General features: G+C 56.5%; 1 protein-coding gene across 2 annotated transcripts; it reads left to right on the top strand.

Annotated features, from left to right (window-relative positions):
- The first annotated feature begins 22 nt into the window (after positions 1–22).
- LOC102461764 (tyrosine-protein kinase Fer-like) lies at positions 23–11,944 on the top strand. 2 transcript variants are annotated; one of them, XM_075907447.1, is made up of 10 exons: positions 23–3,091; positions 3,780–3,992; positions 5,446–5,574; positions 5,973–6,026; positions 8,989–9,107; positions 9,191–9,285; positions 10,340–10,463; positions 10,687–10,844; positions 11,240–11,420; positions 11,720–11,944. In XM_075907447.1, exons 1-10 carry the CDS (start codon positions 2,909–2,911, stop codon positions 11,739–11,741), a joined length of 1,278 nt encoding a protein of 425 aa, XP_075763562.1. In that variant the 5' UTR covers positions 23–2,908; the 3' UTR covers positions 11,742–11,944. The 2 variants fall into 2 exon arrangements, with proteins under 2 accessions (XP_075763562.1, XP_075763561.1); XM_075907446.1 differs by having other exon boundaries at positions 11,240–11,362.
- Positions 11,945–12,973: the final 1,029 nt, after the last annotated feature.

The raw sequence follows: 12,973 nt of genomic DNA on the forward strand, positions 1-12,973 counted from the left end.
TGGAGGGGTTGTCAGCTAGCACCCTGCAAAAAGAAGGAAATCATTGGCAGATGGAAACTGGCCGCGTGCTTTGCAATTGTTGCTGTGTTTAGCAAGCACGAGGCATGAGGCTTGTCAGCGGCTCAGTAGGGGTGCATGCTGACTTCAGTGCAGTGCCAGAAGGTCTGCTGTAGGGCACAGTGTGTGTGTGCACGCTTGCGGGGGGTGGGGATAAAAATGGGGCACCGTACACTCTGGGTCAATGCTGACCCCAGTGTCTCACTCTAGTGCTGTGTTGCAGACAGTGAGTCAGTGCTGAGTCCATTGTGGCACTAGGGGGTGCTGTGCTGCAGGGGGAGAGCCAGTGCGAGGCCTGTGTGGCACTAGGGGGCGCTGTGCTGCAAGGAGCAGTAGGGGGCGCTCTCCCTTTGTGGGCAGTGCTGACCCCAGTGCACATGGCTAGCCTTTGCCGTTAAGCCACATTGCCAGGGATAACAAGATGTGTGTAGCCTGGAAAAGCCGACCCAGGTCCTTGCAGTTGCTGCCACGGTGCCTGCAAAGCAGCTGAGAGCACCAGCCAACTCTGGGCTTGCCAATGCAGGCTACCTTTCTGCGCCCCACCTCTCCCCATCCTTCTCGCTCTCCAGCCTGAGTCTGTTCCCTTTACACCATTCTGCCTTGGGCTGAACAACAATCGGCCAGTCTTGGCATCTGTGCGAGCGATCAGGTGGCAGGGGAGCAGACCTGGTCTCTAGAGTCCAGCTGACAAGGCTGGAACAGTAATGGGGGATGAAAAGGGGATTTAGGTAAGAAAAGTCCCCCCTGCAGAAGGTTTGCATTGAATAAAAGGTGTTTCAGATTGAATTCCCGGGGGGAAGTGGCAGGGGCTGCTGCACCGAAGGATTTTTCCATAGACCTTTTTTAAAGCCAGAAGTGCCCACGGTGAACCCCTCGCCTGGCCTATGCTCAGCGGATGCTCAACGCCTGGCCCGTAACTTCTCTGGGACAGGCTAACATGTCCGGCTGTGTGTCCAGTGGGAGGGCGGCAAAAGTGCTGTGGACATGCAAAAGTGGCCCAAAGTGAAAACCAATCAAACCGCTTTCTCTGCCTCCCATTGTCTCCATTTCATGGCCACGTTGCTAGCACCCTGCTGGCAAAGCCAAGCCATGTGCATCACCAATAAGCATCCCAAAGTGCAGCGGGGTGGGAAGGCAGAGCTGATCCCTGCGCTACTTGGGATTCTGTGGTAGCTCTGTGAGCTCTCCGTGCTGAGGCATGTCAAAGCAGCACAGCAGGATCTTCCAGCCCTCCCCCTGCCGCAGCTGTCCTGCGGCTGTGGTCCTAGTGCAGGGCAAAACAGGAGCATTCCAATGGTTTGTTCTTTGTTCCCTAATGGAGCAGCTCCCTCAGCTGTCAGATACTTGCCAGAGCCTTGAAAAAGGAGGGGCGCATGCCTGCAGGGCAGCAGAGATCACACAACACTGAGCAGAGCCGGCAGGCCAGGCATTGTGGGATACTGGCAGAAACCAGTTCTCTGGACAAAACAAACAGCAAAGTCCACACTGGCTCTTTGTTAACAATTAAGGGGAGGGGGAAAGACAAAAGTCATCACATAGGGTGGAAATTTTTGTTGCCAAAACCGGGTGTTTTTCCTGACGAAAGTCGCATTGCAGTGCAAATGCTCTCACTGTTTTGTCACCACAGGTGCCCTGCATAGGTACCGCTTTACAGCCCTGCCTGGGACTGTGCCAAGGCAAAAGCCAGCATCTCCCAGCTGGGGCCTGCACTAATCTGCTTGGGGTGGGGGAGGGCAGGGAGGATGCTGGACCCAGAGCAACCTATTGGTTGGCTGGTGCTAGTGTCACAGCTGTGGTCAGGGCTCTGCCATCCCAGGAGGCGCCAGCTGCCTGGTGGACTCCACAAAGGACCAGCTCGCCTGGGATTGCAGTGGTTTGCTTTGGTGACCGGGGCTACCCCTGCATGGCGCTTTGTCCCATCCAGTGGCACAACCACAGATGGGTCAGCTACAGGCTGGGAGGCAGGCATTCTGCAGCAAACTCCAGGGCTTGCAAGGGCCGGTCCCTGCAAGCCCCCAGCCCTGGAGCATCCTGTGTTTTCCAGGCGTTTAAATCCGGGTTGAGCTACATCCTCTTTACTCCCCAGCAGCAGCTGCATTCGACCCTCAGACTTTGGTTATGGGGCTGGAGCCTCGTTCCAAGAGCAAGCTCTTAGTGGGTAGGTGATGCGAGCGCCTGACTGCGCTGGGGGCTGTATGGACCACAGGCCGGAGAGACAGTCCCTGGCCCTGCAGAGCTCCAGCCAAACAAAGGGCAAGTGGCCAGAAAAGGTCAGGGAAGGAACCGAGCTAAGAGAAGGGCAAATACCTCAGCAGGCGGTATGTGGACGGTGAAGCAGTTTGGGTCTCTCCATTTCGGGGGGGTCTGGTAACAGCACCAGTTGGTTCCAATTCATGTTGGGACGTAAGGACTTTCCCCACGGCTCTGGCAGTGTGAAATGGGCACAAATTGCCTTGAAACTCACGCTCAGGTCCCCGGGTGGGGCCAGAGCAGTAGACAGGGACCTGCACCCTGTTGTTTTCAATGAATGGACATGTACATTAACCCTGTGCCCCTTCAACGCAAGGGTCTGCGCCCTGTGACCACTTTGGCCGTGCGCGCTACGGAATGGGGTCCACCTGAGTCTGCCCCCTCCAACAGGCTCTGTTCAATACCAGATGCCGACTTGGCTTCCTTTAAGACCCCTCCCCCCCGGCCACCGCTTTGTGGGGCAGCCTCTGTTTTCTCCCCCATGTTGTTTTCCAGCCTGGTTTTAAACACCCGAGCCAGCCTCATTCTGGGGTTGCTCTGAGCCTGCCTCTACCAGCATATACCCTCCTCCCAGGGTCTGTCGGGTCTCATGTGACTGCTGATGTCACAATGCCCCATTGTCTCCCCCCCTCCCCGAGGGTGGCCTGGGAGCAGGTTCCCGTGCTGGGTTATGGGGCCTCCCGGTGCCCAGGGCTGCCTGCAAGGAGGGATGAGCTGTCCCTCGTGCCAGAAATACACGTGGAGCAGCAGTCACGACAGGCTGCGCCCCGTGAGACCCATCCAGGTACTGTGCAGCCAGGCAGAGAAAGGGAGAGGCAGGCTGCAGAGAAGCGTGTCTCTTACAAACTCCATGGGAGCTCATAAGTGAGCCAACAGGGGTGGGGGCTTGGCTGCTAGTGTGACCCCCGGCTCGCCGTCTGTTGCTTCTCCCTGATCCGCAGAGGCTGGGACTCTGTTACAGAGCCCCTTACGGAGCTTGGCAGATTGAGCGATAGCGACTTGTGTTCTGCAGGTCACCGGTTCAATCCCGGGGCTGGGTCCCCATGTCTCGAGGCAGCATCTGGACATTGCAGTGACCAGAGGGAATAGCTGCTGCTCCAAATTCAGCATGGAGCAGCAGGGATGGAAAGTTACCTCCTGTGCTGTAGCCACCGCGCAAGCTGAGTTTGGCGGGTCTCAGACCCCTTCGTGAACTAGCACCCACCTCCCAAAGGACCTGGCCATCTGGATGGGGGCGATGGAGCATCCTGCCAGGAAGGAGAAACTGAGGCAGCATGTGGGCAGGGCGCAGCACATGATGGGGGAGGGGTTGCTTTGCTGTGCTGCAGCTGCCCCCCATCTGCCATCTCCAGGGCTGCCACTCAACCTCTGTCCCAGGCAGGAACCCCACCGAGTTCTTAAAAGGCTTGGCTCGATGGGTGCCCTATGAGCACCTGACCCTAATATCTCCCCTCTTCTCTCACCCCCCCAAGCTGCCCCCTCCCGTGCCCCTGGTGCCAGCAGCCCAGCGGCCCCTGTGCCAACAGGACTGGTACCACGGCGCACTCCCCAGGCAGGAGGCCCAGGCGTTGCTGACCAGCGAGGGGGATTTCTTGGTCCGCGAGAGCCAGGGGAGGCCCGGCGCGCATGTCCTGTCCGCGCTGGCAGGAGGGCAGTGCAGGCATTTCATCATCCAGTGCCGGAAGGTAAGGAGCCCTTGGAGCCAAGAAGGCCAATGGCACATGGGGGGCATTAGGAGGAGCATTGCCAGCAGATCTAGAGAAGTGATTATTCCCCTTTATTCAGCACTGGGGAGGCCACAGCTGAGTATTGCGTCCAATTCTGGGGCCCCCGTTCCAGAACGGATGTGGATGCATTGGAGAGAGTCCAGCGGAGGGCAAACAAAATATGAGGATGCTGGAGCACGTGACCTATGAGGAGAGGCTGGGGGATTTGGGCTTATTTAGTGGGAGGAAGAGAAGAGTGAGGGGGGATTTGAGAGCAGCCTCCAACTCCCTGAAGGGGGTTCCAAGAGGATGGCGGGAGGCTGGTCTCAGTGGTGACGGATGGCAGAACAAGGAGCCATAGTCTCACATTGCAGTGGGGGAGGTCTAGGTTGGATATTAGGCAAAGCTATCTCCCTTGGAGGGTGGGGAAGCGCTGGGATGGGTTCCCTAGGGAGGGGGTAGAATCTCTATCCCTAGAGGGTTTTAAATCCCGGCTTGACAAAGCCTCTCCGGGCTGGGATGATTGAGTTGGGTTGGTCTTGCTTTGGGCAGGAGGCTGGACTCAATGACTCCTGAGGTCTCTTCCACTAGCATTCTGGGCAGGGGAGTGGCGCTGAACCCACCGAAGGGTTAATCACGTCAAGCCTGGGGCTACAGCCAGTTGCTGATTGGCCAGCGAGGCCAGGCGACCAGGTCACGTGGGAAGCCTGGTGGGAGGGGATGTCCTCACGGTTGCTGGAATTGATCTTTCCAGCTCAAGCTTAGCTTATCTCTCTGGCCGTCCCTCCAGTGGCCACTGGCTGGACTTTGTGCCAAGGAGCACCCGAGCTGGCTTCTATTTCCAGCTGAGAGCGGAGGGCGAGTCACTAGCTCGCTTTGTGCCTCGGTTTCCCCAGTCATAAAATGGCAGTGCTGATTCACCTGCCCTTCGTGCTGCTCACGCTCTGCACCTGGGCCTTGGTATAAATGAGAATCAGCCTCCAAATCTTTAGAATGCAGAGCAAAGTGCTGGCCGGTCTCATGTGACTGCTGATGTCTCAACATCAGTGTAACAAATCAGCAGCCACCTGGGACTTCACTACAGCTGTGTAGCATGGTTGCTGAGAAGTGCACAGCGGCTAGAATTTGAAGTGCCCTGGTTCAGAAATACTTCCCCCTGCTATGGGAGAATCCCCACTGGCAGGGTGCTGTCTAGGCCTCTAACACACACTATCCAGTTCTGATTCCATCCAGCAGAGGGCAGTGTGCTCTCTAGCACACCCTCATGGCAGTTGATTCCCATGGTTTTTAGAATTTGGGGCCCCCTGAGGGTGACCCCTCCAACCTGGCTGCTGCATGCTCCTTGTCTATGAGCAGCAGTGGCAGAGTCTGTGCCAATCAGCTGATTTACCTCCCCTCCCCCCACATTGTATTGATCTGGTCTTTTCTGCAGGGCAGGTACCAGTTGGAGCCCGGTGGGGTAGGCGCGTCCACCATCCCCTCGCTCATCCACCAGCACCTGCAGTCACGCCAGGAGCTCACCGCAAAGTGCCCCTTCCTCCTTCGGAACCCAGTCCCCAAGGTAAGCCAGCTGTGTTGCTGCGTGGGACGGGCGATGGCGCGGACGCAGAGAGATCCAGTAGGGGCTGGCAGTGGGGAACGGGGCCGAGGAGAGGGGCAGTCACAAGGGATTAACCTTAACTCTGCCCCCACTTAGCCGACGCGGGGTCCCCACCAGGAAACTTACAAGAGTGGGTGTGAAAAATGGTTTGGATGGAAAATGTTGGGCTGACCCAAGACTCAGGCCCTGCGTCTCTGTCTTTGCTCCAATCCCCCTCATACCCTACTGCCCCGTGGGGCTGACTTTCTCCCCCATCCTCAAGGGGACTTTGCCCTGAGCAGGATCAGCCCCTCCCCCCACTCATACTCTCAATGCTATTGTCTCCCGCTCGTATTGTCTGGAGCCTTGTTCTTTTCTAGGCGAAATGGGACCTGAGCCATGATGACGTGGTGCTGGGGGAGCTGCTGGGCAGCGTAAGTGATTCTGTTCTCGGCTGTTAACCATGTATTGGAGCGAACTGGCTCCATGCAGGGAGCCTGCTGGTAATCATGGGCACATTTGTCAGGGTAGCGACCTGACAGGCAGGACAGCAGGGGGTGCTGCTCCTACATGGGCCATCCTGCTTGGATCTCCCCTTCTCTGTGCCACTAGCACACCCTGGGGAGAGCACAGTGTGTGCATCTCACCCCATGCTGCAGCAAAGGAGAAATTCAACAAAGGCACGAAATCAATTGCCTAGAGGGGGTTGTGGAAACTCCATCATGGGAGATTTTTTAAGAGCAGGTTGGACATGCTTGTCTGGGCTGGTCTGGAGAATATTTAGTCCTGCCTCGGTTCAGGGGCTGGACTGGATGATCTTTCAAGGTCCCTCCCAGACCTACATTTCTGTGAGCTCGAGGGGACTATCAATGTGCCTCTTCTAGTCGCCTCTGCTGTGTCTTGCAACATGTGGATCCCTTTAAAAGTTACGTGTCTCTATTGAGCCGATATCTGCCTTGGGCCTTCGCTTCCTAGCCCCTTTTATTAGCTATGCCCCCGGCAGTGCGGCCTTGACACTCACCACAGGGTAACGTGAATATTTCATACGGCAGCTGCCGTCCCTCCTTTGTCCTATGTTATAAAATATGGATCTGATGGTTGCCTGCTGCTGGGTGAGTCACCCCTGGAAAGCCGCCCCTGGGTGAGCCGCCACAGTTCCCTGAGCTGTGAAGAGGGTGGTGGGGCTGGGCGTGGGGGGGGGGAGGAGGGGAGTAATACTCCTTGCTAAGGGAATGATGGGAAAGTTCTGTGGTGGGTCTGTCATGCCACGCCCCTGGTTGGGCCGTCACCCTCGGCAACTAAACCTGGCACATCTGCATGATACATCCTCACCCCTCGTTCCTACCCAGCACTGTTCATCACAAGCACTTGGCCCAGAAGGCAGGGAATCATTAGCCCCATTTTGCAGGTGGGGAAACTGAGGCACAGAGTGGGGCTGTGACTTGCTCACGGTCACCCTAGTGGCAGAGTTTGGAATAGCACCCTGGTCCCCCAACTCCTAGTCTCGTGCTCTAGCCGCTAGGACACACAGCCACTCAGCTGTAGGATTTCTTATGTGCTTCTCAGGGGCAGCCCTGACGTCATTTGGAGCTCAGAGGACTCTGTGGAATGAGCTGACGGGTCTCAGGGTGACGTCTGCAGGACAGGGGTCCCCAGCACAAAACCCCACACGGGTGCTGTGAGCCCTGCTTCACTTAAGAACATAAGAACGGCCACACTAGGTCAGACCAAAGGTCCATGAAGCCCAGTATCCTGTCTGCCAACAGTGGCCAATGCCCGATGCCCCAGAGGGAATGAACAGAACAGGAATCGCCTCCCCTGTCGCCCATTCCCCGCTTCAGACAAACAGAGGCTGGGGACACCATCCCTGATCTTTTTTGAACCCTGTTGAAGTCCTGGCCTTCACAACATCTTCTGGCAAGGAGTTCCACAGGTTGTGCGCTGCGTGAAGAAAAACTTCCTTTTGTTTGCTTTAAATCTGCTACCTATTAATTTCATTTGGTGACCCCTAGTTCTTGCGTTATGGGAACAAGTAAATAACATTTCCTTCCTTACTTTCTCCACGGCAGTCATGATTTTATAGATCTCTAGCCTGTCCACCCTTAGTCTCCTCTTTTCCAAGCTAAAAAGTCCCAGTCTTATTCATCTATCTTCATATGGGACCCGTTCCAAACCTCTCATCATTTGGGTTGCCCTTTTCTGAACTTTTTCCAATGCCAAGATACCTTTTCTGACATGAGGCGATCACATCTGCACGCAGTCTTCAAGATGTGGGCGTACGAGGGTCACGATGTGGGTGTCCTGTGGTCCTTGCAATCTCAAAAGAGAAACCAAGAAGGGTCCAGATACCATGGTGATGGGCTGTGTCTAGGAACCTGCATAGAGCAGAAGGACTAAATGAGCCAAACTCTCCTCTCATCCCTAGAGTGGAATCCTACCCAGCCAGGGCAGCTTGGCAGGAGGTCGGTGCAGCAGGGCCGCCCGGGCAGATAGAAAACGCCCCAGACGTCAGTTTGCAGGCTGGAACCCTGACCTATTTTTGACCAGAGGTGGGAGGAGTGGGGTGTGCAGCCCCTTTCAGTTTCGAAGCACACTGTTGGTGGGTGGAGGCAGCTGCCCCTTTGCTCTGAGCATGGCTGCAGCATGCGGATGCGCACACACTGTGCTCTCTCTCTCTGGCAGAGGCTTTCAAAGAGCGGGCCGTGACCTCACTGGGTCACCTCGCGCAGCACCCAGGAACCCCGGAAGCGGCCCCCAGCGGTCTGGCTGCTAGGCAGCACGCGTACGGGGCTCCCCAAACTGCCCCTGCCCTGAGCACCGGCTCCACCCTCCCATTGCCCAGACACCAGCCAATGGGAACTGGGGAGGGTCAGTGCCTGCAGGGGAGAGCCGTGTGTAGCTGCTTGCATGCCTCTGCCTAAGAGCCGGGCCTGTTGCTGGCCGCTTCTGGGGCACAGTGTGCTCCAAGGTGCCCAAACCTGCCTTTGCACCTCTGCTGACCAGAAGCCATGGGAGGCTAGCCTGTGCCCCAGCTCCCTGCCTCAGCCCAGAACCCCTCCAAACCCGGAGTCTCCTGCACACTAAATCCCTCATCCACAGCTCCACCTCATCACCATCCCTGACCCTGTCCTGCACCCCTACCTCAGCCCAGAGACCCTCCTACTCCAGGAAGCCCTCGTCCCAGCCCTACATCCTCTCCTGCACCCCAAAGCCATTATCCCTGCTAGGTCTCAAGCATCCACAATTTTCTTCAATTGGGTGCCCAGAAAAAAAAGTTTGAAAACCACTGCTCCAGGGCGACACTGGACCTGATTTCCCTTTTGCAGCACAGGTCTTGTTCTGCTGCCTGATTGTCTCTGTCTTCCTCTTCCCCGCCTCCCCTTTCTCCATGCTCAGGGTAATTTCGGGGATGTGTACAGCGGCCGCCTGTCGTACGACAACACCCCGGTGGCTGTGAAAACCTGCAGGGAGCACCTGGCCCCGGAGACCAAGCACAAGTTCCTCATGGAAGCCAGGTCAGCCAGCAATGTGATCAACAGGCCACAGTCCCACCGTGGCAGCTCCGTGGCTCATCCCTCTGCTCCTTCCTGTTTCCCAGGCTCGTGAGGCGCTACAGCCACCCGAACATCGTACGGATTATTGGCGTCTGTGCCCACAAACAGCCTGTCTTCATCGTCATGGAGCTGGTGTCCGGTGAGCCGGGGAACTCTGCACCACCACAGGCTCGGTGCGCCTGTCTGTGACCCCCAGCGCTGCCTCCGGAATGCAACACCCCACCTGCTGCAGCAGGGGTGGGGAATGTCGCCACCTCGTGGTCTCAGCCTGACGTGCGCCCATGCCCTATTGACAGTGCAAAACCTAGCGACGGGTGTTAGAGCTTGAAGCTGCAGGTTTAAATCCAGCCTTAGCTGGATAGTTGGAACGAGGGGCAAGGACCAGCGGGGGCATGGGCACGCAGAGGATGCTAATCTGCCCTCCCTGGTGCAGCCTCACGGGGGGAGACAGTATCCCCCAGGTGGGGGCAGGCTCATGCAGTTCTGGAAGTACGAGTTGAACCTCTCTAGTCCTGCACTCTCTGGACCAGCAACATCCATAGTCCGGCATGGTATTAGATACCCTCATGTCCGCTTATCACGGGGATGGACAGATTTTCCACTGCCCCATAGCCCCCAGTCCTAGCTCTCAGAGTTCTGTTCTGTTCTTTAGCTCTAACTTACTCCTAAATGTCTTCTCAAAGCCCAGCAAGCAGGGAAAGTGTTGGGCCTGCTGCTCAGCCTGCTTTATCTACTCACATCCTTACAGTAAAATGTGATCACAAGACTAACACTTGAAGAGAGCTGATCAGCCTGGGCTAGACGTAGACTTGTATATGGTGGATCGATAGTCATACATTCAGAGCCCTGCATGGATACAACATTTTGTATCGGCATCTGCAAAATCACAGTTATCTGCATCCACCTCTCCCCAGGGATATAAAGCAGATATCTGCAGATTTTCAGGGCTCTCCAAACACAACGAAGCAGCATTGCATTGTTCCATGTGTTCTCTCCAGCAGAACAAAAATGAAAAGAGACCCACTCGTGACACTATTAACCTCCTGGGGTTGGGCAGATTCTTTGATTTGGCACCCGTCCGGTGCTGAGGGTGCCAGACTAGACAGGTTCAACCTGGACGAGTACTTTTCTCATCCAGGACTGCACCCCTGGGGTGTTTTTTATTCTCTTCCTCCTCCCCCCGCCCGCTCTAGGTGGGGATTTCTTATCATTCCTCCGCTCCGAAGGGAGCCGGCTCTGGGTTCAAGACTTCATCCACTTCGCAGTTCAGGCGGCAGCAGGGATGGCCTATCTGGAGAGCAAGGGTTGCATCCACAGGTACGGATGAGACCCACCCATGCTGCACCTGCTGAGTGCTCTTTAACAGCAAGACTGGCACCCAGGGCCAACAAACGGCACATCCCAGTTGCCCCAAACGGTGACCCAAGTCCTGCGCCCAAATTTCATGCCTGGCTCCCCTGCCAGTCCCTCCTCCCTGCTGCCTCCTGGGAGTATCCAGACGGCACTGGGGTGCATCTTACCCTCCGTCCTTTCCCCGCAGGGACCTGGCGGCCAGGAACTGCTTGGTGGGGGAAGGCAACATGCTGAAGATCAGCGACTTTGGCATGTCGCGGCAGGAGGCCAACGGCGTCTATGCCTCCCGGGGAGGAATGAAGCACATTCCCATCAAGTGGACGGCGCCGGAGGCTCTGCGATACGGTCAGGGACCCAGTTCCAGGAAGGTCTGGGGCAGGAAGGCTGCTCCAGGCCAACAACACGCCCCCTACTGGGGCTTGAGGGGACAGTAGCGGTTTTTCTCCGGGTGTTGTCTGGCATCACCTGGAGACAGAGAGGATGCTCTGATGAAGAGCGTGCTGATTCCCCCACCCCCTTGCAGTGTGACCTTGCTGGGAAGGCTGGATCCCCCAGGACGGGGCAGGCCCACGTGGTTCTGGAAGCATTGGTATCAGGACTGTGCCCCTGGGGTGTCATGTATTCGGGGGATGCATCGGTGGCTACTCCAGTCTGCCAGATAACCCGGCTGATTACATGACAAAGGGTCGTATGGATCACAGGCCCCTTTCACTAACGTGCCCCGTGTGGGTTGGTGGCAGGCCGCTACTCGACGGAGAGCGACGTCTGGAGCTACGGGGTCCTGCTGTGGGAAATCTTCAGTTTGGGGGCCGCCCCCTACCCCGGCATGTCGAACCAGCAGGTGGTGAGCCAGGTGGAGCGAGGCAAGTCGTGCAAGAGTGGGCGTTGTTCATGGCACAAGTTGATCCCTGAGCGAAGGAGGTGGGGCTGGACATGTGCTTACGGCTCAGGAGACCAGGTTCAGTTCCCCTCTCTGCCACAGACTCCTTGTGTGACCATGGCCATGTCACTTAGTCTCTCAGTTCCCTACTGGTACAATGCAGATGAGAGACCTGGCTTGTCCATTTCAGTGGTACGGTCCTTGGGACGGTCCCTTCCTGAGTGTCATACAGCACCTAGCACCCTATTCTCAGCTGGCTCCTTTGCTGCAATACAGACCATAATAATGTCCCCCCGGTCCTGTTTCCATAGAGTTAGCTCCAGCCCTCTTACTTTGGCAGGTTTCCGCATGCGAGCGCCTGAGCGCTGCCCGGTGGAGGTTTACGACGTGATGCTGAGGTGCTGGGAGACCAGTCCCAGCCTGCGCCCCAAGTTCAGCACCATCCACCAAGAGATGACGCAGCTCCACTGGAACGCTGAGTGACCCTGGCCTCCTGGTCCCCTCTGTAATATGTATCTGCCCCCCCTCCCCCAAAGTAATCTATACAAAGCCTCTAAATACCTTTGCTCTTTGCCTCTGTACTTGGATCTTGGCTGCTAGAAGGGCTGGCGGTTTTAACCCACTTTAATATTGCATTACATCAATACTCCAAGACTTCTTCTGGGCACCCTTAACCAATCAGAGCTCCTCTGTCGCATGATTGGCTGCAGAGAAGGTCAAAATGATTCCCCTCTAAGCTGGATGGACAGGAGATGCAGCAACGCTGTGTCCTGATTGGTTCGTCGGTGACGTGTATCGACGTTTTTCTTGTCCTGAATCACAGCTGTTGTCTCTGCTTCAGAACCAGCATTTAAAATGACAAGGGTTCTCTTCCTGGCTCTGCCACAGGCTCCTTGTGTGACCTTGGCCAAGTCACATAGTTTCTCTGAGCCTCAGGTCGCTGTCCCATGCAGATCAGGCATGTGGTCCCCGGTGTGGTTGATGCTGACATTCCAAACATGTCTCACAATGTGACGATCCTTGGGCCTGTCAGACCTGGGCACTGTTTCATTGTGTCCTCTGAAGCCCAGGCCATGAATGCTTGCGGAGTTTGGCCTGGGGATTTAAAGGTTCTGTGAACATCAGACTCCCAGCTTGCCTTCACCTCCATGAATGCTGTTGGGGAATCAGGCCAGTAACATGTGACATTCACCCTGAGATTGCCCATAGGAGCTGCTAGACTGGATCAGATCTGAGCATAGGGACTGATGTTTATTTTCCTCCCATGGGTACTCCACCTGGAGCCCCTCTCCTCCTCCAAGGCCCTGCTCTTGCTCCGTCCCTCCCCTCAAGCGCCACCCCCACCCTTGAGGCTCCGCCCTCACTGTGTCTCTGCCTGCTCTGGCTCTAACATCTCCCCCAAGATCCCTTCCCCTTGCTCATTGTTCTCTGCCCTCTTCCAAGCATCTTCCCACCATCAAACAGCTGAATAGCTGTCACTGGGGATGCTGAGCACCAGTGTTCCCCGTAGGCTGAGCGCTTGGGCGGCCAGCCAGGAGAGATTCTAATGTTGCCCAGCTGATTAGCAGAGCACCCACAGCAGGCAACACATAAT

Source organism: Pelodiscus sinensis, chromosome 24 (genome assembly GCF_049634645.1).
Source record: "Pelodiscus sinensis isolate JC-2024 chromosome 24, ASM4963464v1, whole genome shotgun sequence".
In the NCBI taxonomy this organism is placed as follows: Eukaryota; Metazoa; Chordata; order Testudines; family Trionychidae; genus Pelodiscus; species Pelodiscus sinensis.

Bases quoted from the DNA above. Each gene is read 5' to 3' on its own strand.
- LOC102461764 (XM_075907446.1), top strand. From the start codon at position 2,909: ATGTCACAATGCCCCATTGTCTCCCCCCCTCCCCGAGGGTGGCCTGGG. The intron at 5,575-5,972 runs GTAAGCCAGCTG...GTTCTTTTCTAG, and splicing joins TTCGGAACCCAGTCCCCAAG to GCGAAATGGGACCTGAGCCA. The intron at 9,286-10,339 runs GTGAGCCGGGGA...CGCCCGCTCTAG, and splicing joins CGTCATGGAGCTGGTGTCCG to GTGGGGATTTCTTATCATTC.